Source organism: Pseudorasbora parva, chromosome 8 (assembly GCF_024679245.1).
Source record: "Pseudorasbora parva isolate DD20220531a chromosome 8, ASM2467924v1, whole genome shotgun sequence".
NCBI classification, from domain to species: domain Eukaryota; kingdom Metazoa; phylum Chordata; class Actinopteri; order Cypriniformes; family Gobionidae; genus Pseudorasbora; species Pseudorasbora parva.
In genome coordinates, this window is record NC_090179.1 from 32,462,506 (window position 1) to 32,488,791 (window position 26,286).

General features: G+C 37.7%; 1 protein-coding gene across 4 annotated transcripts; it reads right to left on the reverse strand.

Moving 5' to 3' along the window:
* Positions 1-8,596: 8,596 nt before the first annotated feature.
* On the reverse strand, positions 8,597-24,676 carry si:dkey-202g17.3 (amino acid transporter heavy chain SLC3A2). Of its 4 annotated transcripts, none has more exons than XM_067450959.1 (9): positions 24,536-24,676; positions 21,220-21,614; positions 18,901-19,065; positions 17,650-17,747; positions 16,213-16,290; positions 16,020-16,075; positions 13,583-13,778; positions 10,281-10,388; positions 8,597-9,904 (listed from the first exon to the last, which is right to left on the reverse strand). In XM_067450959.1, exons 2-9 carry the CDS (start codon positions 21,593-21,595, stop codon positions 9,530-9,532), a joined length of 1,452 nt encoding a protein of 483 aa, XP_067307060.1. In that variant the 5' UTR covers positions 21,596-21,614; positions 24,536-24,676; the 3' UTR covers positions 8,597-9,529. The 4 variants fall into 4 exon arrangements, with proteins under 4 accessions (XP_067307060.1, XP_067307061.1, XP_067307059.1 ...); XM_067450960.1 differs by lacking the exon at positions 24,536-24,676 and adding an exon at positions 24,253-24,516 and having other exon boundaries at positions 10,296-10,388; XM_067450958.1 differs by lacking the exon at positions 24,536-24,676 and adding an exon at positions 24,253-24,514.
* Between the last annotated feature and the right edge of the window lie 1,610 nt (positions 24,677-26,286).

Below are 26,286 nucleotides of genomic sequence, written 5' to 3' on the forward strand. Positions count from 1 at the left end.
AGAGCATTACAATAATCTAGCCTTGAGCTCATGAACGCATGTACTAACTGTTCAGCATTTTGCATTGAAAGCATGTGCCGTAATTTAGATATATTTTTAAGATGATAGAATGCGGTTTTACAGATGCTAGAAACGTGGCTTTCAAATGAAAGATTGGTATCAAAGAGCACACCCAGGTTCCTCACTGACGACGAGGGCTTGACAGAGCAGTCATCAAGTGTTAGACAGTATTCTCGGTTACTACTTGTGGAGCTTTTCTGTCCAATAATTAAAAATTCAGTTTTATCTGAATTAAGTTGCAGAAAATTACTATTCATCCAATTTTTTATATCAGCTATGCATTCTGTTAATCTTGTGAATTGGTAGGTTTCATCCGGGCGTGAGGAAATATAGAGCTGAGTATCGTCAGCATAACAATGAAAACTAACGCCATGTTTCCTAATGATATCTCCCAGTGGTAGCATATACAGGGTGAAGAGCAGCAGTCCTAACACTGAGCCTTGCGGTACTCCATACTGAACTTGTGATCGGTGTGACATCTCTTCATTTACTGCTACAAACTGATAACGGTCAGATAAGTACGATTTAAACCATGCCAAAGCAGTTCCACTAACGCCAACATAATTTTCGATTCTATTCAGAAGAATATTGTGATCGATAGTATCAAATGCAGCGCTAAGATCGAGTAACACTAATAGAGAGATACAACCACGATCAGATGATAAGAGTAAATCATTTGTAACTCTAATTAGAGCAGTCTCAGTGCTATGATACGGTCTAAATCCTGACTGGAAATCCTCACATATACCATTTCTTTCTAAAAAAGAACATAATTGTGAAGACACGGCCTTTTCTAGTATTTTTGATAGAAACGGTAGATTCGAGATTGGCCTGTAATTGACTAATTCTTTAGGATCAAGTTGTGGTTTTTTAATAAGTGGTTTAATTATAGCCAACTTAAAAGTTTTCGGTACATATCCTAATGTCAAAGATGAATTAATGATATTAAGCAGAGGATCTATGACCTCTGGAAGTATCTCTTTTAATAGCCTAGTCGGTATAGGGTCAAGCATACATGTTGTTGATTTTGATGATTTTACAAGTTTAGCCAGTTCTTCTCCTCCTATAGCAGTGAATGAGTGTAATTTTTCCTCAGTGACCCTGCAGTGCTCTGTCTGAAGTGATACTGTAATAGACGGCTGCATGGTTATAATTTTATTCCTAATATTATCAATCTTACTAGTAAAGAAGTTCATAAAGTCATTACTGCTGTGTTGTTTACAAACATCAGAAGCTGAAGCTTTATTTTTTGATAATTTAGCCACTGTATCGAATAAATACTTAGGGTTGTGTTTGTTTTCTTCTAAAAGAGATGAGAAATAAGCAGATCTAGCAGTTTTTATGGCCTTTCTGTATGCAATCATGCTCTCTTTCCACAAATTGCGAAAAACCTCTAGTTTTGTTTTCTTCCAGCTGCGCTCCATTTTTCTGGCTGCTGTTTTAAGGGCCCGAGTGTGCTCGTTGTACCACGGCGTTGGATTATTTGCTTTAATCTTCTTTAAGCGCCGGGGAGCAACTATGTCTAAAGTGCTAGTAAAGAGAGAGTCAATAGTTTCTGTTGCAGCATCAAGTTCCTCTTGGCTATCTGTAATGCTGAGGAGATGGAACTGATGAGGAAGATTATGTACAAAGCAATCTTTAGTCACAGCGGTTATCGTCCTGCCATATTTGAAGCGAGGGGATGGCTTTGCAGCCTTAGGTAAATTAAGTATACATGATATTAGGTAATGATCTGAGATGTCATCGCTCTGCTGCAGAATTTTAACAGTATCAACATTTATTCCATGTGACATTATTAGATCTAAAGTATGATTAAGGCGATGAGTGGGTCCCGATACGTGTTGTCTAACTCCAATAGAGTTTAGAATGTCTCTAAATGCCAATCCCAATGCGTCTTTTTCATTGTCTACGTGGATATTAAAATCCCCAACAATTAGTACTTTATCTACAGCTAATACTAACTCTGATACAAAACCAGCAAATTCTTTGATAAAGTCTGTATTGTGCCCTGGTGGCCTGTATACAGTAGCCAACACAAATGTCAGAAGGGATTTATCATTTACACTACACAGCGTTACATAAAGCACCAAAACTTCAAAGGAATTATATTTGAAACTAGACTTCTGAGTAATACTGAAAATATTATTATAAATTACAGCCACACCTCCCCCTTTACCTTTCAGACGTGGCTCATGTTTGTAACAATAATCTCGGGGGGTGCACTCATTTAAAGTAATGTAATCATCAGGTTTTAGCCAGGTTTCTGTCAAACACAGCACATCTAAGTTATGATCTATAATCATATCATTGACAACAAGCGTTTTTGGCGAAAGGGATCGAATATTCAGCAACCCAAGCTTTATCAATTGTTCATCCGTATTATATCTGTTGTTTATTTGTTGGACATCAATTAAATTTTTACTGTTGAATGGTTTTGATGGTTTTTTGTATTTACTAATTCGGGGAACAGACACAGTCTCTATGTGATAATATCTAGGTGAAAGAGTCTCTATGTGCTGGGATTTAGCTGACTTTGGTGACGTGAGACAGCTAGCAGACGGTTGGTTTAGCCAGTTTGTCTGCTTCCTGACCTGGGCCCCAGTGAGTCAAGGTTTAGCTCTAAGACTATGTGCCAAATTACTAGAGAGAAGAGCAGCACCAGCCCAGGAGGGATGAATGCCGTCCATCTTCAACAGGTCAGGTCTGCCCCAAAAACTTTTCCAATTGTCTATGAACCCTATGTTATTTTGCAGACACCACTTAGACAACCAGCCATTGAGTGATGATAATCTGCTAACTATTTCATCACTCCTTTTCGCGGGGAGAGGTCCAGAGAAATATACGGCTTTTGACATCGTACTTGCGAGTTTACACACCTCTTTAATGTTAATTTTGGTGATCTCCGACTGGCGAAGTAGAACATCATTAGTGCCAACGTGAATAATAATCTTAGAGAATTTACGATTAGCTTTAGCCAGCACTTTTAAATTTGCTTTGATGTCAGGCGCTCTGGCTCCCGGTAAACATGTGACTATGGTGGCTGGTGTCTCTATTTTCACATTCCGTGTAATAGAATCGCCAATAACTAGGGCACTTTCAACAGGATCCTCAGTGGGTGCGTCACTGAGTGGGGAGAACCTGTTTGATGTTCTAATCGGAACGGAAGAGCGGTTTTTTGATCCGCGACTATGCTTTCTCATCGTCACCCAGCCCTGCTGCGCGGGCTCAGCCGGAACCAAACAATGAGTGTTCACTAAGCTAGTCGCATCCAAAGCAGTATCTAAAGCTGTTACATTCTCACTACTCTCACATAAAGCTTGGATGCGTGTCTCTAAATCTGAAATCTTCTCCGTCAGCCTGATTAATTCCTTACATTTATCACATGTGAAGCCCTGTTCGCCAACGGAGATAGATATGCTAAACATGTAGCATGCAGTGCAAGTGACAATGACAGGAGAAGAAGACATGGCTTACCGTATTTGTTGATGAATCCAAAACTTACCACAGTTGTCTGATGGAGTCTTTTTAGTAATCCAACTCACCACAGTTGTCTATAGAACTCAGAAAACAGGAGACCTGGATGCTGGGATGGAAAGCTACCAGGCTAGCGAAAAGCTAACGTGTGGTAGTGATTTAGATTAAAAGCTAGTAATGTCAAATTTAAATTGATAGGCTATATTAAACACTATATGGTGATGAGTAAGTTATATTTAGCAGTGTAAATTACAAAGAAAATATATCAAATAGAGATTCAAACACAGCTATACAGAGCTACAAACACTGTGGTGGCAGCAGCAGCAGGCAGACAGACAGGAGCAATCGATCAGGAACAATCAATCAGCCAGGAGCAATCAGGCGATGTTCAGACACGTTCAAGACACACACACACACACACACACACACACACACACACACACACACACACACACACACACACACACACACACACACACACACACACACACACACACACACACACACACACACACACACACACACACACACACACACACACACACACACACACACACACACATATATATATTCTGTATATATAAATGATGATGTTAAGGGTTGGCATAATCTGAAATCAATCGATTGCTGGGCCTGGAGTCAATAAAATCTTTTCTTTGCCTAACAAGGAAGTTTTCAGCTCTGATATTCTTATATTGCCATGACCAATTATATATATCAAAAGTTCAAGGGAAAGTTGATTTCTCAATTCATCATCCCTTTAAAACATAATGTTTAATATTTAATATTCACTCAAAACTTGCAAGTAAGTTCGAAGAGAAATTCAGAGGACAAAATGTATAATCTGGGTCACAGGAGGATAACACCAACAGGCCAAACTGCCATTAGGAAAAATAAGGATGTGAGTTGGTTTAAGGATGGGGGCATGCAGTAAAACCTGAGAATCTGTCAGTGATGGACTGAGCCTCTAGTCTATCTGTCATGCATGTTTGTGGAAACAATATTGATTTACGGGGTAAATCTGGATTGATGTTTGGTCTGGGACAGCAGAATGCAGGAATAATTGCGGGATAAACGGATCTCACTGAGCACTTAATGCAAAACATGCACTAGACGTGTCAGAACTTGTGTCTGCAGTGACTGTTTGTAAAGATGAATAACTACATTCATTTTGTGGATTTTATGGCAGATCCCCTTTTAAGAATTGTTTTTCAAGCCCCATCCTTATTTTGTAAGATGCCGCATAAAAACAGGATCATTTCCCGGTGGGGTCTTGCTTCACCATGAAGAGGTTTCTTTTGCAACATTCACCTGAATGTACACAATCTCTGGCTTAGCCAGGGTTGGCCCCCTAGATTGAAATCTGTTTGTGATCATCTACAGATGACATTGTTTCACAGAGGAAGTGCTTCCCGCCACAACATCTGATTTATGAACATTTGATACGATTTATTTCCGAGTCAAGCATATTATGCAGTTATTGGGAAACCCCAATAAAAGCTGCCCTCTTTCCTGGCTTTTTTCAATTAAAAAAAGCTTTTAAATGAAAGCAGAATATTCTGTTCCATTCTGAAAGCTCAGATCATTCTTATCTGCGTTATGGCATATAATGTGACTGTTTGATCTCTGAAAGGTTATTGAACCAAGATGTTATGACTTTGTTCTCACAATCAACAGATTGTCAATTTTCTTTTGAGTCTGTGTAATTGTCGTGAAGGGGGACACCTGGGAATGAGTGGGTCCCACTAAGGTCCTCTTAGCCTACTAATTGAGCCCATCCTTAAATGTCCCCATGCAGTGAATTTTTGTGAAGGTCATAATAGTTAGTTAATGCACAGTTAGACGTGCATTGCCATGCACTTTCAGATGCCAAGAAATAGGCAATACAACTTTATTTTATTTTTTATGCAACCAATTGTAATCTCATTTTACCAATATATTACCGTAAAATGGACATAGCTTGTTTGCACATAAATAATATGTGAGGCCATAAAAATATATCTAGAGTTGCAAAATGTCTAGGGATTGTTCATAGAATACAATGTTGATTTCAAACCACAACTGCAACGGAGAACCAGGGGCCAGAGTTTTATTTCAATTTTAGAAAATAAACCGGTGATTGCTCTCATACAAATCAACTGTTCCTTGTTTTTCACTGACATGTCTCTTAGAACTAATGCATCTTTGAGCCTACCTTCATCTGATACTCTAATTGCTGAATTCATGGCTTAAGCATATTTTGCATTTTTGAGCTGTTTTAACTGAAAGCAACTTGCATTGTTTTGTCTTGAGATGCACACATCATTTTTAAGGCACATTCGGTGCTTGAAGTGTGGGGGGAAAGTGCTGTATGTATTCCCTCAGTTGAAATCGTGTTCAGGGGCGATACGAGTATACTGCCAATGCAAGAAGTGTTGTTACACAAGAAAAAGTTAAATAAGTACTGCGTACCAGCTCGCTTCAAGCACTGGGCATTTAAATGTCCTAATTTCTGGTTTAAGCCCTGTCTGTGAATGAGGCTTTTACTCAAGTGTTTTAGAAATTGGTGACTTGTAACTTAATGGAGTCATTTTTGTTGTAAGGTATCTTTACTTTTATTCAAGTAAAAAAAAGAAAGAAAAAAAATATCTTCTTGGTATTCAGGTACTCTTTACAGGTACTCGATGTGTCCTTTCCAACACAATTTAAAATTATATATTGTGTTTGATAACATTCTATGATGGTAATGACTTGATTCATGACTTGAACATTTTTTGAATAAATGGCTAAATGGGTTTTTGCTATGGCTCATTTTATTGCTAGGGTTTTATGTATCCTAAAAAAAGAAGAAAAGGTTCTATTAGAGTATCGGCTTTATATATTTGGAACCCCTAAAGGGTCAATCAAAAGAACACTTTAGGGTTCTTTGTAACCAGGGGTTCATTCATTATCCTTTGTTTTGTCCTTTCCGGATTAAATATTTCAAATTATTAACAACATTTTTACTGCATTATTCAGTGTATTCAAATGCATTTTTGAATGCATGTGAATGATCACAAAATACAAGATATTGGGGTTAATTTTATTTTTATCTAATTATATGTAGTTAATCAATATCACACGAATAGTGCCATTTCAGTTTTTCTCCTCCAAAAATAATCAATTCCAATAATTTCACAACATTGCAGTTTTTAGTGTAGGCCTATTTTTTATCCAATAAATGCAGCCTTGGTGAGCATAAAAGACTTCTTTTAAAAACACTTAAAATCTTCCAGACCCTAAATTTTTGAACGTGTATTTCAACTCAAGCTCTTGGCTAAATGTAGTTGTTATTGATTGTGTTTAAAATGATGCCACAGTCGAGGCACACTTATAATTATATTGAAGAGTTTTGTGGCATTTCACCCTTTGTTAAGTTATATTAACTATAACCGGAAATAATTAAATTGCATATAGAGAGGTGGTCCAGATACTAACTACTTGGTGCAAGGATAACAACCTTATTCTTAACACACACACACAAGCAAAAAATAATAATAATAAAAATAAAAATAAAAAAAATACATCCCACAATGGTCTGTGTATTAATGGAGAGGAGGTAGAGAGAATCTGTTTCTGTGAGTTTATATTACTGAGGACCTGACCTGGAGCTTGAACACATGCATCATTATGAGAGCCTAGCAGAGACCGTTCTTCCTGAGGACCCTGAGACGCAACGCAACAAGCTTCCAGAGGCTGCTGATCAGCTTCTACCATTGCACAATAGAAAGTGTTCTATCATATTGCTGTACTCCAGATGCACTACTGCGGACAAAAAAGACCTGCAGCGGGTTGTGAAGACTGCTGAAAGGATTTTCTAGCCTAGAAATCTAGACGCACCCTAGCGGCAGCAAATCTAATCTGCCCACGAGTGTCGTCTAGCAACTCTCAATACAGCTCTGAGCTGTATTCGCCTAACTCTTGCCAGGCCAATCACATCGTGTATAGAGTCGGTGGGCGGGGCCATAATGGCGACGGCTGAGTTGCGTTTGCGTGCTTTTAGTAAACACAGAAACTGGCGAACAGCGGTCTTTCGAATCAGCTTTGACCGCGACTCTGGAAGACTTGGAGTTAAGCTTTTCTCTGAGAAAAGAACAAAGAACGGCACTGAAGTCTTTCTTAAAAAGGGAAGATGTGTTCGGAGTTTTGCTGACCGGATACGGCGAATGTTTAATCTATCAACGAGCTCTGCTTCACCTTCGTTGCTCTGGTTGGTTGTGTACCGTATACTATCGCATGCAGGGAGTTTGAAAGACAACCGTTTACCCCCCCCTTTGGATTGAGCCCTGTCAATGGTGAGTTTCCAGACCAAACATCTTGAACATCGTGGGTCTGGCTTGTCAGGCTAAGGATTTTCGGCTCCCCACTTCCAAACTTGAGTGACATCCATTCAAACCATCTCCTCACACGGGCCACAAACATCCAACAGGAAACCTCACACCCTGGAAACTCCAAGAATATACTAACAGGCTACAGAACAGTTTCTTCCCCAGAGCTGTGGACAAGCAGCAGAAGTCATAGCAACCTTCACCAACATTTAGTCCTTCTATAAACATGCACATAGACACATTTACACGCATGCACACTAACCGTAACATTTTTATTTTAACACTGCAAATCAGATTGCTCCAACAAAATTTTGTTGCATAAACATTTAAAATGACAATACAGATCTATTCTTATCTAAGCTTCACAAATGTATTAATATAATCATCTATTTTTACATAAAGTTACATTGATGTCATGGGTGCGTGCAGACAAGCTAAAATACAGTTCTAAACGTAGTTTACTCTCAAATACTTCACAGACAGGCAATCACACAACACACTTTAACATAATGACAAGACAAGAAGCGCAGCAGAAGAAACAACTTAAGTAGTGAACACAAACGAGGATGATAAATTACAAACAGCTGACACAAATGAACTAATGATGACCGTAAACAGATGAGCGGTGGGAATCTGAACAAAGAAACACTTGACAAATGAAAACAAACTGAAAGACCATGAACTAAACTAAACTAAACTAAACTAAACTAAACTAAACTAAACTAAACTAAACATAATGGTGAAAATTAAAAGTTAAACAAAAAAAAAACCTTAAAAGGCATTATAAAAAATAGCAAAAATGAGATAATATGGTAAGACATTTCCCATTTTAATATTACCTTCATACTGTGGAAAAAATAAAACAATTTACTACAAAGTGTGATTTGAAAAATAAACACCCTATTTTAAATTTGCATTGTTTTTATTAGATTACTTGCAAGGAAACAAAGTGCACTCCAGTCCCACTGCCAATATTTATTCATTTTAAAAACATTAATTTACTTTTAGTAAAATACTTACTCTTACGCCTCATTTACACCGCTCATGTGACCCAATTCCGATTTTTCCCTCTCATGTGGCACACATCAGATAGTACGTGAATGTGTAAGCAGGGAAAAAATGCATGAATTCCGATATCCTCAGATCAGAATCAGGCCTCACTCATATGTGGTAATAAATCTGATATGATTCGGATACGTGCCATGTAAGCGGTCAAATCGGATATTCCTCAGTAAATGCAAGTCATACATCATTGGAAAAGAGACGGAGACCAATGACGTCAACTCAGGTGGACACGAACTGCGATCACATGACACTAATGGCGCGATGGAAGACGACAGCAACATTTTGCTGACCTATTGAATAATCATTTAGTCTGCATCCATTGCATATCGTGCCATTTTACTTCCTTTTCCGGGTTTAGAACGTCTTGGGCTCTTTCGCCAGTGTATAGTGTAAATGCAAATATCTGATACAGGTCACTTTTAAAAGATGGTGTAAGCGGGTCATCAAAAAAAAAAAATGGATATAGTCACCAAATTGGAATTGTGCATCAAGACCTGCAGTGTAAATGTGGCCTTAGTTACAACTAACCAATACTTAACATCTTCAGCTCTTAGTTGCATTAGTAAGTTAACAAGCCTTTTATCTTAGGAGGAGTTGTCAGATTCAAACAGTTTTATGACAATGGCCTCATGTGGCTGCATTTTTATTGACCGTAGAGACACATGCCCGGATCGGTCAAGACCTGTGCTAATTACGAACATCCCATCTCCGGGTAGGCTGGGAGCCCAGTCTGGATCCAGAGTGTGAGGTTCAGAACCCAAATTAAACAAGACCAAGAAGTGAACACAACCCCATGAGCGCAGGTAAGCTAAAGGAGGTATGTCTGTAGAATTGAGGCCAGAGGATGACATGCTGCCATTGAAGGGGAGGAAGGTGAATCTGCCACAGTGCAGAGCCTCTTCACGAGCACGCGACTGAATCAGAGATTGGAAGAGGGCTAGCGGTTGATTCAGCTGTTTCTGTATTTTTGAACAGATGAATAGAAAAATGCCATTGATTCATTAAACATTCATACAGTTTTTAAACAAACTGATTCGAAAACTTCAAACTACCCTTACGAAACAAAAATATATTGCAGTATATTAGAAAATATCATGTAATACATTAGGCAATATATTCACATATATGGGATTTAATATTTATATTCTCCAATATATTGCAATATAATATATTACAGGAATATATAATATATTGTATAATACCATCATAATATATTATTCCATGTATTTACAATATTTTATAATATATTTCAAGTAATATATTGGTAAATATATTTTCCTTTCGTAAGGGTGTGATCACAGGAATGGTATGTTGGGGATGGTTTTGTCATCTCACCTGAATTGGACTGACCTCATCTCCATATTTGATGACGGGAGTCCCAGGTAAAGTCATGATCAGGACTAGAATGGCTCTCTGGAGCTCCCACGGGACTCCTCCACCCACCTGTGGTGCAAACATGACATTTCATTCAAAGCATACAGCCCAGCTGGCACCTTGATGTTAAATTGACATCAAATGGCCACTGGAAGGATTCTCAGAAACTTCAATTCAACCCAGATTGCATTAAAGTAAACATTTCTAGCATTTTTAAAAGCACTTTTAAAAGTAAACAGATTTTATGAATGTGACATTTTCAGACCTAGAAATCACAAGTCTCCGCTGATATTTCCAGGGTTTCCATTATTGTGGAACCCTGGACTTGATGTTTTTAAACTTTGATAATGACCATGTAGAAATCTAATTTCTCTCTGGGTGAAACGGTTTTCATAAATCAAACTCAAGAGGCTGTCAACAACAAGTCCTCGTGCGGGTTTGTCCTTGATGTCCTTTTTCTGTAATTCATTAATGCTGCTGATATCATTTTTGTCTTGGTCGTGTTTACCGTAAATTAAAGTGTTCCAGTTTGATGCGTCACAAAAAAATTAGACCCATATCATGTTTTTGGCAGATACAAACCCCTATTGTTTTTCCAACATTATCTTGCAGACAAATGATTTGCAAATCACAGATAAAACTAGCCAAGCTGGTATTAAGCTGGTTCAGGTGAAAAACCATTCCCTATCGCGATTGATTAGTATACTAACTGTATAGTAATATAATGGATGTTAAAACCATAAAATATAGAAATATTTAATCGGATCATTTTATAAGTCTTTTTTTGGATTTTGCCATTGATAAACTGTTAAAGGTTTCATGAACTGGCTTTTTTTTTTAATTATACTGTTGTGTTAGGTCAACTAATGATGTTCATGTCTATTTTCTACACTGGTTTTGAGGCTCTCTCCTGAACACTGGCTTTTGATGGGCATGCTGCACTGGAGACATGTGTAACCACTTCTGTTCGAACCCGGGTCCGCCGGCATGAGAGTCAGACGCTCTAACAAGGAGGCTAAATGCTGCAACCCCTAACGTCAGTCGCTAGAGCATCTCTTGAGGTCAGAGGAGTGAGGTTTACTCGCACAGCAACTACTACTAGCTGGCCTCTGTTACACATGGAAGTAAACACCCACAGCTAGGATTGGATAAGATTTTCATATTGTCGCTGTCCGATGAAAACCATGTATGTCCATTTTGCCGATTTTTAGACGGATTGAACGTCAGAACAAGAAAGGAATTTTACGAGATTCATCAGCCTTTGAATCAGGTAGTTGAGCTTTGCAAGCCCTGGCCCATACGTGTCTGAGTCCAGCATGCTAAAGCTAAGGTATGTTCTGTTTGACATGTACACATAAGCAAAATGATCTATAACAATTCAATACTATTACATATAAAAAACACGTTTTACTCACATAAATGTGTTGCACCATTCCTCCTATCGGATCCAATATAGAAGAAACAGCGCTGTGTTTTAATCTCAATGGCCCTCATTTATCAAAAGTGCGTACACCAAATTTCCAGCGTACACCTTGCGTACACCCAAACCCACGGTGACTTTGAGATTTATCAATATGGACGTTGGCGTACGGCACGCTCAAATCCTACGCCAGCTCAGGAGGTGGTGTACGCACGTTTGAGTTAGTGGGAAAATGCGCAGAAAAACAATTCCTAACACCACAAAACGCACTGACAAGATATGCTATATGATCCACTGTAAAAAACCACAACAACAACATTTAGTGTTTATTTTTGTGTAACATGAACGTCAATGTTTAATTTGTGTGACTTTACCAAAGTGTTTGATTTGTAGGCATATGTATTCCTCCAGTCGTGAGCCTGTGCGCTTTATCTGACGGTTCAGGCCCGTCTGGCCCGGCAGCTGCGCACGGACTGGGACTAAAATAATTCAGACTGACAAAATAATAAAAATGGCCTTCTTCTTTTAAATAATAATAAAATCAATAAAAACGGCATTTTCTTCTAAATAACAAGCGTCATTAAGAATAATAATCATAATAATAATAATAATAAGAATCTTACAAATTGTCATGTAATTATTAATGTGAATGAATCTTACTCCACATCACATCATCATCACTATTGTACACCCCAATACATGTGCCGTGATACGAAATTAAATGCTAATTGTTTCAAAACGTGCTGTAAAATAATGCAGTGATGGTAATTTATCATCCAAACAGCTATTTAAACTGCTGGAGTGCGCTTCTCAACCCCCACACTAACAGTAGCTACTCGTAATTTGGGTCCATATTTTGTTTTTGTGAGCGCCTTTATTCCCACTCTTTAAACTCCCAAATAAAACAATTTCGGGTTTTTTTCCACTTCCCTGGTGATGGTCTCGATGGGCGCATCTCAATCATCTCAATAGTTCAGTAGTCAGAGCACTGATCAGGGAGTCAGCCCATTGACTTATGTCCTAATCAGTGCCCTGACTAAGTGGACTAAAGAGATGATTGAGCGCGCCCGATCTCCACGTCGGAGAAGTTTCGTTTCTTTGCCGTCTTCTGTTTGTCCATGGCGTAAAATGAGGGCGTGGGGGAGGCGGAGACTTGAATATATAGGGGCGTGTTATTCTAATGACGATCGTTTTCAGCCGCGGAATTTATCAATGGCAAGTATTGCGTACACCTGAATTGCAGAGGTGCGCACAGTTTCATAAATCAGGCGGTGAGAGGAGTGTAAGCACAATCTTACACCCACATATACACCCGTTTCTACGCAAGATTGATAAATGAGGGCCAATATGTCTACAAATCCAGCGCCAAATAAAATTTGTTTACAAACGATCCTGCAGTGAAATGAAGCGAACACCATTTCTTCCCCACATTAGCTGGAACTTCATTAAAAATAAAGTTCAACCACACATTCCTAATATTATGATCCAAAGGAAGCTTATGCAGCGACTGTGTTCCTCCACAACCATGATAGCGCAATATCTTGCTATATTCTTCGGCATGTTTATTGCCTAGCGCAATCCGAACGGCTCCATGAGTCAGTGGGTGGGGTTAATGAACTACACATTCTTATTATCCTGTTGAGGCGGTGTTTCATCAGTCGATGACGTCAAGATGCGAACACAATATCTATAAAAGCTTTTCTTTGACTAACAAGGACGTTTTCAGCTCTGAAATTTACAGGATAGTCTTTTATTACCATGACCTTTTATATATTAAAAGCTCAAGGGAAAGTTGATTTCTCAATTCATCACCCCTTTAAAGTTCAGTGCAAAGTCGACTCACAGTCCAGCTCGGCCAGTGTCCCTGTGGCATCTGCAGGCTGGCCTCCATGGCCCCAGCCACCTCAGCAGCAGACAACAGATGGAGTGATGGGGGGATCAGTGATTTTGTAACCAGCTCCACCAGTGAACCATTAACAGTAATGTTGGACACCTTTAGTGCTGGAAGAGTGTTACTTGTTTGCCTCACCATCAATATTCTACAAGAATGAGATAACAAGAACTGATTTGTCACCATGACTTACGTAAAGCAAGTTTATGTAGCAAATTAATTAACCTGTTAACTGGCACTGTCCCAGTACGGGACACTTGGCACACTTTTTTGATTGCTTTTTTTCATATCACATATTTTGTAATCATCATAAATTAGGTATTATTCAAAAGCTTAAAAACCCCAAAATTCATCCTGTGGAAACCCTTTGAAACTGGACATTGCTTTACCATGAAAACACTTTAGAGTTCAATTTACTGCACTATTTTATAATCAAATCTTTTTCTAATCTTGGCAAAACACATTGTTGCACTGTAAAAAAAAAAATCTGTTTTTGTTGGTTTAACTTAAAAAAAGTAAGTAACCTGGTTGCCTTAAAATTTTGAGTTTATTGAAATTAAAAATTTGAGTTGATACAATGAAGGAAATTTGTTTAATAGATAGAAACTCAAAATATTATTGTATCTGAACCACATAAAAAACGTGATAAATCATGAAAATAGCACTATTTGGCATGTTTCAGAAATAAAACACACACAATTACCCAATATGCTTACAAAATCTTTTAATTATATTTTAATAAAGGTTGTCAAATCTCAAAAAATGTTCATTGTATTAACTCAAAATTTTAATTTCAATGAACTCAAAATTTTAAGGCAACCAGGTAACTTTTTTCTAAATAATTTTTTACAGTGTGGAAAGGGACTCAAGGGGCCCTATTTTAAGTGCATGGTCTGAAGTGCATGGAGCAGGTGTACTTAGGATGTGTCGGAATCCACTTTTGCTAGTTTAATGATGGAAAAGACGGTTGGTGCGCCTGGTGCATGGTACAAAACCTAGTCTTTTAAGAAGTCATGGGTGTGTTTTGGGTGAAATGTGCAACAAACCAATCAGAGTCTCATCGCCCATTCTCTTTAAAAGCCAGGTATGCATGAACCATGACGAATTCGCTATTTACACAGCGAAATTTGCGAGGGGAAAGACTGAACAATTCTCCAGAGAGGAATTATTATTATTAATATATAAATATATACAATATTTAATAATAATGTGTTTAATATGTTTAATATTTAATGATATCTAAAAATATTTGTGTGCTGTGTATGTAATAAGCAGAGTGTATGCATGTTGTGCACCCACCTATAGGCACATATTACTATCGTGCCCTTTAAATAACAGAAAAAATACTGCACTATTGACTTTAGATCAGGTTTCTGTTGGTCAATAGCGCAATTGATTTCAGTTGCCTCAAAATAGCAACGCACCAACAATGCACCTTATCACCCCTCGCTTTCAGACCAGCATGCCCATGGGCGAACAGGTGAGCATGACATAAAAAAATAAGTAATGGAATGTTGGCTTATTTTTGGTATATAGCTACCTCAATTTTGTGATATCAACTTCAAATTTGGAACCTGGTTAGACATCAAGCAAAGGGAGATAATTGCTTTTAAAGAAATCAATTTCTAAGGACTACAGCAAACGGCTGGTAGGGACTACAGACATTCCTCCAGGGTTGCTGCATCACTAGCCCCAATATTTACATAAACCCCTCCTCCGAGAATATTAAATAAGGGGGGGCGAGGCCATTTTTTATTGCTGTGGAGAAGAGTTGGTAAATGGACTGCATTGATATAGTGCTTTGACAGACCCATGGCTTTACATGGTGCCTCAGATTCCCCCATTCACTCTAGTCATGCAAGGCGTCGGGAGCAGCTGGGGTCAGGTGTCTTGCTCATGGACACCTTAACAATTGGGCAGATCGAACCGGGGATCGAACCAACAACTTTCCGATTTGTAGACAATCTACATGAACCACTAAGCCACTGCCGCCCCAGTTGTAGTGGTATAGTTAGTAGGCTGGAGTGTTGCCTGATTGGATTGTTGCACAATGCTGACGAAACTATGTTAATTTTCATCTGGATTGCAGGTCCACTATGTTCAGCCTTCCAAGGGACAGGGGAGTCCCTTGTAATTATTACCCAAATCTCACTCTCTGCACTGCACGGAGGAAAGCTTCCACAATCTTTATGAGTTCAATGCAGGATTTGCACAACAGCTTGTATGAAAAATAATGCAATTTTTAAAAACGAAGCATGAACACGTTACAGTGCACCCCACAAACACAATCAAGCCTTCGAAAGAATGTGTTTTACCACCCCTTTAAAGTCAACATAAAGGCCAGGTGTGTGCAAATCAACAGTATGATTTCAGCTGAAAAACGTTATACCTTTCGTCATCTTGTGAACTGAACTCCTGCATCAGCACGTTCCACTCCAGTAGGGTCTGTGAATCATACATGCACATTGATTTGTATGCAGGTACCGTGTATTGGCTTCTAACCACCTGCACTGCATAATCATCAAAAACCCACACTTTTTCCACAAAACAAGAAAAGTCTGTTTGTTTTCCGACAGTTTTACCTTTGCAGAGAAGGCTGCGTCTGTATCACAGATCCCAAACCCTGACACACCATACTCCAGCCAATACCTTAATGAGAACTGAGAGGGAAATAATATCACATGAGCAATAATGAACAAAAGGTAGACATAAATATTGACATTTTTGACAGTATTGACAATAATCCTTACCACATGAATCTTTTGTTCATCAAGTGGCAGACTAGCCACAATATCATAATTTCCACACCGGTATGGTATGCAAGTTCAAACCAGTTATAGCCTACTGGTATTAGCGCTGGTATGATGCTAGGTGATGCTAGCAGATCATTTCATTTAATTTGTAATATTTCGTTTACAAAAGGTTTAAACCAAAATTTAAAGACCTGTGTCAGAGACAGAACTGACATATTCATTTTTTCATTGAAAAAAAAAACATTTATATAGCTATATTTTGTGTTATATTACCTTGGCAGAAAAGGAATTAAGGCTGCTGTGATGGTGTTTCTACAGCTGAAGGAGTGATGACAAATTTGCCTCTCTTCTGACCAACATAATAATTTATCAATTTTTTTCTTTTGACATTGGAGCAAATGGAATACAAAAAATATATTTGCAGCACTATGGAGAGGATTTCTTTGATAAAATATGCACTATATTACATAATTATTATATGTTTTACTCAGATCATTAAAATAGTATAGCGTTATTATTATAAAAACAGCATTATATTAATTCTAGATGTTAATTTGAACCTTTAAATAATAATACCAGCTGACAGGGCTTAATTAATGTTTACAGTAAAAAGACTTTCCTCAAGAAAAATGTAGTTCTGTATCTATATTTATCCAAATGAATCAAGATCGGAAGCTAACCACAAGCTTACTAATTTAAAGGGATACTGTAGTTAATTTTTTGAGCTAATATTAGGCTTTTTCCTGAGGTAACTTTTGGTCCATATGTAAGGTTACGTGACATTGTTTTCCAGTTATTGACCTCTTTCCGCGGTTGAAACACTGATCGATACCTTCTAATGTGCATTTGTGTTTATTCACTATAATCTAGTAATGAAGAGGAAGAGATGATCGGCTCGCGTGCTGCGTGAGGTGCTACAGCTATCTGTCACGTCACATTTAAGAGCGGTTGAATTTCATAATTAAATTGACAGAATTTGAAAGACTTTGTTTCATATCAAAGTAACCTGCTCTGTCTTGTCTGTCAGTGTCCTCTTAGTTTTTTTATTTATTTATTTATTTTAAGAAAATGGATGCGTGACGTGAGAGTGTGGTTACATTGTCAATTGCGTAAGACTTTATGCTAAATGCGTGAGAGTTCGCACTTGGCAGCCAAAAAACTTGGCAGTTTTGCAAAAATGTAGGCTAGGCACGTATTTCCAATGTTGGAACAAAATAAGGCTGTTGCTGATATTGTCCCCCCCATAGTAAGAATAACATTCATTACCTGAATGTAGTCGGATGCACCAGACCAAACTTCAGTGTCATTACCCAACTCCTGCTCAAACAGGTCCAGCTCACAAAGGTCCAGCATCACTCTCACACCTAAACCATATGGAAAATCCTTTCAATCAGTTCATATTTTTGCACACAAAAATTCTACTTCAATTTGTTTTCACACTACCACTATTTCACAAGCATATTTGTAGTATTTATTTGCACACAGCTAAAATGTATGGCTGTTTTTGCATTAGATAACAAAGTTGTAAACCAAGCACACATTTCAAGTACAAAAACTTTTAACAAAATATTTTTTATACAAAATTGTTAGGTTTTAAACTGTATAAAAAGGAAATAATGTTTAACATCAAGACACTTCGTGCTTGTCAAATGTGGAACATGTCCGTAGTTTAAAGGATTAGTTCCCCCAAAAATGAAAATTCTGTCATAATCACTCACCCTCATGTCTCTACACCCATAAGACCTTTGTTCATCTTCGAAACACAAATGAAGATATTTTTTGTTGAAATCCGATGGCTCAGAAATAAGGCCTTCATTGACACCAATGTAATTTCCTTTCTCAAGACCCATAAAAGGCACTAAAGACGTTGTTAACAAGCCCATCTCCCTACAGTGGTTCTACAATATTTTTATGAAGCGACGAGAATAGTTTTTGTGCGGAAATAAAAAACCTAAATTATGACTTATATAGTGGGCCGTTTTCAAAACACAGCTTTGTAAAGCCTTAATTTGTAAATGTCTGAATTTGTGTTCTGAAGATGAAAAAAGGTCTTACGGGTGTCGAACGACATGATGGTGAGTAATTAATGACAGAATTTTCATTTTCGGGTGAACTCACCCTTTAAAATTTGATTAACTGTCTACACATGAGGGCTAAAGTGTTAAAAATCAACTGAGAAGCATCATTTATTTGAGCCACTTTAATATCTATGTTATTTTAATGCAATGTACAGCAGAACAAAGATATTTATACAGGTTTGGAACAACTTGAGGGTGATCAAATGATGACAGAAACTGACCCTTTAAGTGTTGAAATACATGGAATCAAATATATGAAACTAAACTAATATATGGCTAAACAGCACCATCTATTGAATGCCAAGATTATACAGTCCTGATCCAACTGCATGCAGAGACGATGTATAATGAAAACATTTAATTTTAATAATAGGGTGAATGCCAATAAAACTATAAAAATAAAATCAAGTAGACTTTTTAATAATGAAAATGCACATGCCTGCTTTCCGGCTTTCATTGATAAGCTGTGTGAATTGTGGAAGCGTGCCCAGACTTTTGTCAATCTCTGTCAGGTTGGGTGGGGAGCTGTTATGCCGGAAGAAGCCCTCCAGGATCACTGCCCCAACCCCCAGTGACTTAAGATACGGCAGCCGCTCGGACACCCCTGAATGTGAAACACACCGTCATGATGGTCTTCACTGCTGGAATTTAATCGCTGTTTACATGTCTTTGGCTACTATACAGTCCATTCTGTTTTGCTCACACTCAGTCACTGACATTTCACATGTACATACCATACTGTCTCTCTTACGAATTCACATTTAGTCTACAAATAAACATAGATAATAAAGTATGTGTATTTGGCATGTCCTAGGAGAGAGTGCTGCGTAATATCATTGCGCCGCTGCATCAATGGTACAGATTACAGAAGCAAAGTTCCTGGATTATTAGGCAGGAATGAGAGTGTAGTCCCTAGCTATATCAGTCTAGAAAATCGCAACTTTAAATTTTCTGTCGGTCTTAGTACACGATGTAACTATACACATCATACGTGTAAATAGGAAAATGTTGGTGTTATTTTTTGTATTTATTGAGCAGTAGGCTAGATGGAGCCGTTAACCTCGTTAACCTCCAGTCTTTGTGCTAAAATAGGCTAGCCGTGGGCAAGGGCGTAGATTTGGTTCGAACATTGGGGGGTTGAACATTGGTGTGCTATTTAAAAAAAAATAGCACACCTGCGTGTTATTTAAAAATAAATAAATTAATTAAAAAAAAAAAAAAAATATATATATATATATATATATATATATATATATATATATATATATATATATATATATATATATATATATATATATATTATGTGTATTGTTATTGGATAATTTCTATCTATCAATCTATCTATCTATCTATCTATCTATCTATCTATCTATCTATCTATCTATCTATCTATCTATCTATCTATCTATCTATCTATCTATCTATCTATCTATCTATCTATCTATCTATCTATCTCTCTGTCTCTCTCTCTCTCTCTCTCTATATATATATATATATATATATAGCCTAACTTTACAAAGCTGCTGTTTTTCTTTACCTGATCACCTGCTCCTCTCCCTCTGCTGACTTTTCTACCCTGCTGGTATATTTACCTCGAATCTGTTATAAAAACATGTTAAGAGATTATAGACCTCGTAATCATATGAAAATTGTGTATAAGCACTCATAAAATTCTAACAGTAGAGATTATAAAAAGAAAGAAATTAGGCTAAGTATTAAAACCGCCAGTAGGCGGCAGTGATTCACTGTTTAAATGAGTGAGCCACTGACTAAAATCGTTCATTCATCCAATTCGTTCAAAAGTCAGATTGATTTAGGAAGAAAACAAACACCGATGTGAATACTTTTGTCAGTGATAATTACAGACACTATTGAAAAAATGAACTAGAAAAACAGACAGCTGTTTTGGTAACTTTTACTGATAGTTATAGCTAAATACATTGAAATGGATGAGCTAAAGACATTGAAATGGATGAGCTAGCTAAATATATGATGTCATGTGTACTTAGATATTACACAATATTCTCATACCTCATTCTCAGTAGGCTACAAGCTTAATTTTTTTGCATCCCTCTCTGACAGGAATTAGTCCGCTGTGCAGCGTTTCTCTTCATTTTGGCTGCTCTCCCAAACATCACTCGCGTTGTTTTGGTGAAAGTGCGACTTGCTGGTTGGGCGTTACCAATCGGTTTAATGGAGGGGGAGTATTTTGTCTGATTTATTATGACAGTCATATTTGATTAGGAACAAAATTATTGTTACAAAATAAATTAATTCTACATATTTTTAATTTGATCTACTGGGATTTTAATGTTGAAATATGGGGGGGGGGGGTACCCCATCCCCCCCATAAACTACGCTCCTGGTGAGTGTGTCAGACAGAGTTATGGCGCGCATGGAGATGAGAATGGACTTATCTAACTCTGGGAGATACGGTAAATAAGCTAATATACCAAAAAGTCGGCGTGTTCCTTTACTGAATGAGACCTTATTGTAAAGTGTTACCTTATTTTCTCGCACACAAATGGCACATTTTCCTTTGAATGACCCCTGTATTTATTGTCTGATTTACTGTCCACTAGACATAGTCACAACATGTGTTAAATGTCCTGTAGTTTGTGGAGATACTTAAATGCGGGTGTAAACATGTGGATGTAATTTTATACTCCAGATGGATGGTGGATAAACGGCTTGAATGTTTTGTGTTGCAATCTACCGTTTTTGTAATTGCTGTAAATGATGTTTTTTTTTTACTTACTGCTGATACGGCTGACCTCTTCACTGTCTGCATCCATGAAGAGTGCTGGCTGCAGACGGTAAAACACATCCTTCTGCCACCATTGTAGTGAAGGAGACGCCATACGCGGGCTCTGAATGATTATTGCGACTGCAGTGCCAAGCATTATCAGCCAACCAATCCAGAAGCAAAGTACCAGACGAGAACGAAACCTCTTCCATTCTGGTCCTCCTGCACACTTCTCCAGTTCCTCTTTGTTCAGAGGTTTCCAGACGTACTGCTGGTGGTGAGTTTCTGGGATAAGGAGAGGTACAGTCTCTGAACCGTCCAAATCTGTGAATCGCCCTCTAGCTGATGCGCTGCCATAGCCTGGATCACCTTCGACCTTCAGTGTCATCTGGTCTCACTAGGAACCACTTGATGAAAAACAATTTGAACAAAACTGAGTTAAGCATGTGTGTTAGTGTAGCTGTATACCACAGCACCATATCTTATCTAATGTATGCCATCAAATTTAAAATACTTAGATTTTTGCAGCTGATGAGAATCTCTGAAACTATCACATATTTCGCATTAAACATACATATTTCACATACAAATCCAATGTCATAAAATATCTATTTTTTTAAAGGTGTGTCTAATCTTATTTCATGCATTCTAACCTATTTACTCTGTTAAAGAGTTGGATTCTCATGGCCAAAATTAAAATAAAACCAAAAAATGATGAGCCTGTATGAAGAAGTAGTTCTGTGCCAAATATATTCCTTCATTCCTTCAAGATTCATTTAAGTTTCTAAAAGTTTTTTTTTTTTCGACTTTTTTTTTTTGTGGCCCTGCATTACATTATAAAGGGCAGAATTCCTTGTATGGGCTTTTCTCCTGGATGAGTGTGTGCGCACATCAACCAGAGCGAGAGCAAGAGCATGTCCATCAACGTGCTTTGTTCGGGTTATGGAAGCCATGTGTTTCTTGGTTGTAAGAGAAAGATAACCTTGTTCACCAACAGTACGGTACGCCCATCAAAATTAAATGCATCGTCAATCCTTTTTCCAAAAACATGTTTGTCTTAATCCTGATTCACTATGGTAATAAGCATTTACACCTATCAGGCATAACATTATTATAATATTGTGTCGGTCCCCCTTGTGCTACCAAAACAGCCCCGACCTGTCGAGGCATGGACTGTCACCAAGATGTTAGCAGCAGATCCTTTAAGTCCTCTAAGTTAAAGTTAGTCCTGTAAATTATGAGATGGGGCCTCTATGGATCGGACTTGTTTGTTCAGCACATCCCACACATGCTAAATTTGATTGATATCTGGAGAATTTGGAGGCATAATCAACAGATTAAACTTCTTGTTTTGCTCTTCAATTCCTGAACCATTTCCCGGCAGAACATTACCCAAATTATCACACTGCCTCTGCCAGCTTGCCTTCTTCCCATAGTGCATCATGCCATGTATTCCCCAGGTAAGCAACGCACACGCACCCGGCCATCCACGTGATGTAAAAGAAAACATGATTCATCAGACCAGGCCACCTTTTTACATTGCTTGGTGGTCCAGTTCTGACGTCAAGTTCTCACGTGCCCACTGTTTGCACTTTCTGTGTGAGCAGGGGTGAGCATGGGCACCCTGACTGGTCTACTGATATGCAGCCCCTATACACAACAAACTGCAATGCACCGTGTATTCTGACACCTTTCTATCAAAACCAGCATTAATTTCTTCAGCAATTTGAGCTACATTAGCTCGTCTGTTTGTTTGGACCACACGGGCCAGCCTTCGCTCCCTATATGTGCATCAATGAGCCTTGGGCGCCCATGACCCTGCCGCCAGTTCACCATGGTTAGTCAAAACAAGCGAGGTTGACATAGAGCAGCTAAACCTCCGGGGAATCAACTGTTTTAAACAAACGGCAAACAGAGGACAGTCTGCTGGTAAAAAGAGAATGTGACAGAATTCACAATAACACAAGAACTGAGGGATTTGATTTGTTGTAAAAGCAACATGGGTGGAGATAGAGTTTTTATTACTCAACATTTGAGTATGGTATTTTATTGAACGGATAAATCTCTAAAAAAGTTAATTGTAAAGCATTATGTATTGTGACAGGGTATTTCATTATGTTTGTTGTAGCTGTGCTGGAATTATTTTCAAGCAAGTACTATATCTGTTAATGGGTAAAGCTACAGTAACGTATTCAGCTAGTCAGCTCGAGATCCTTTCCATCTAAACTGGTTAAGCCTATTAATGAATGTTTTATGCGCAGTAGGATAACTATATTCATCGGCACAATCACACAGAGCCAAAGCACAACCAAAACAAAGATCTTATGCAAAAAGCATTTCGTTTTTTAACTGCTGTACCTTCAACATTTGATAATGACTTAATTTGTGTTTGATCTGCATGGTTGTGACTTCAAGAGTGAGAAATGTTTATTTTACACAGAAAAACATAACTCAAAACAAATGTATGTAATATTAATTTTAGTAATAGTAATGTGTTATATCAGTGGTATATGTATAATGACTACATTCATATTTTAATAATCAAAAATATCATATGATTGACTGGTTCCCAAAGTTACGTTATTACAGTTAACTAAAACTAAAAGAAAAAAAAAATACTTTAAATAAAATAAACATTAACATTAAAATAACCATAAAAAATGCCAAAAACAAAAAATAAAGTTACAAAAACTTTAACTAAAATCAAAATGAACACATGAAAACATAAAAACTGACAGTAATACCTACTTCCAAATTATTTTAATAAAATGTTTTACTGGGAATAGTATTTTTTGCTTTGAGATGGTTACATTTTGCAACAGATTCATGTAGTACAGAACTGTAGTTATTAATGTGTGGTATTTTATGCTAAAACCTTAGTCTTCTAAGGTTAGTATTTAACTTTTTTTTTTTTTACAGTGTTAAAGAAAATGTTTACGCCTATTTCACATGGTTATTTACTAGTATTTCTTAGTAATGACAATGTAAGATTAATGCAGAGTCAGTAAAATGTCTCTAGGCCAAATATTTTACTGTTGTACTTACCGATTGGGATGATCTGGCCGAGTACAAGTTCTCTCTGACTTTGCGCAGTTCTGTTTGTTTCAGGCAGTTTATTGTTATAATAAACACACCTTTAGCATTGCCCAGGTTGTTGCAATGAGAAACCGGTTTCAGTGAGCTCAAGCATGACCTTCTTGTTTTTAACTCTCTTTAAACATTAAAGTATAACAGTAACACCAAAGATGAGGTTTAAGTAATTAGTATATAGGTGTCATGGTCCATAACACTTCAGTAACACATTCTACAGCAGAGTTTTTAAAATTACCTTTCGGACACAAAGTTCAGGATGGCCATCCCCTCCCATCCATCACTCACACAAGAAACTATTTCCATACTACAGAAAACTTAGACTAGAAAAGGAAGCTTCACTGTCATTATAAAGCTTGAAAGAGCCATGATATGTATTAATTTAACTCTGATTGTGTTCATCAGAAAGAAGAAAGGCTATGACTTGATGGTAATGATGGATTATTTTGATTTGACAGTGAACTAATCCTTAAAAGCATGTGATTTCTGAGAACACACAATTGCTCCGCCCCCCAAAATGCACAAACACGCAAGTAGTAGATGTCTCTTTATAATAGCTGAAGCGCTGAAAAATAATGCTTTGTGAAAATTAAGTTAGGATGACAAACAAACGACGAGGAAGCACAAAAAATGTACAGTAAACAAGGTTATTTACAAGCAAGAGTTGGTTGTTAGTCGCCAGCAGCTCTAGATAAACCTTGTCACTCAAACCTGTCCTGTTACTACAGCTAACATTACAACAACAGCATATCTTGGTTCTGTAAAACATCAAAAGCAATGTTACTCACGTATGGAGCAGAAACAACGCTACCTCTGTGTCCATTTTGAGACCTTCCCACACTGATCTCTCCAACACCGAAAAAAGGCTTTCTGATATTAACATTAAAGCTCTTGCCTGATCATAACTTTTCCTTTTCCAGATATTCCTCTTTTCTATTTTCTAATTATCTCAGCCGGGTCTCTTTCTACACTCTTTCTTTAAATCTCAATCTTGCTCTTTCTCCTTCCTCATCATGAGTGGACATGCCCCCTACTGCCGATTGGATACAAGTGTGTTGTGCTGCTTGGTCAGATCCACTTTAACAGCGTTTTACAAAAAAACAGTAAGTTACTGTAAATGTCATTAAAAATACCCATAATGCAGTGCATATTACAGTAGCTAACCGTAAATAATGTAAATGGTATTTTACTGGGCTTTTTTGCGGTAAGTAACTGTAAAATTGCGGTAAAGTCTAACAGTGCATCCTTTAAACCAAGATCCTGACTTCAGTTCATTAATTGCCATGGTAGTGGAGTTAGACTAGAAGAAATTGTGGGAGAGAGTTGCTATATGAGTTGCCAAAGCCTGGCTCCCTACAGAAGCTGAGCAGGTCCTCGCCAGGATGTGGCCTGAATGGGAAACCTTTTTTTTTTTTTTTTTTTGGAAAAACTTGAGTGTTATTAGAGGATGCTATAGGGAGGCAAGTAGTGGGTGTTTATTCCCAGGCCTGCATGGCTCCTAAAGTCAGAGTGCATAAATAGGGGCACTAGACTCTAATAAGAACCATCCTTTAAACCAAGATCCTGACTTGTTGCAGTCATTAACCATAGAAGTTGTTAGACTAGCAGAAATCGTCTGAGAGAGTTAATGCAACTATATCAAGTAACATGAACTAACAATGAACAGTTGCATTTGAATTAACGTTAACCAAGGTCAGTAAATACTGTAACAAATTTAGGCCTATTGCTCATTGGAGTCTAGTGCCCCCCATGATGCACTCTGACTTCAGGAGACATACAGGCCTGGGAGTAAACACCCACTACTGGCCTCCCTAAAGCATCCTCTAGTAACAATCAAATAAAAAATAAATTTAAAAAATGGTCTACCATTCATATCACATCATGGCCAGAACCCGCTTAGCCAGGCTTTGGCCATGGGATGCCACAGCAGAACAGATCTGTTCTGTTTTGATAAAATTGTTCTTACGGAGAAGCAGCAAATCCTGAGTG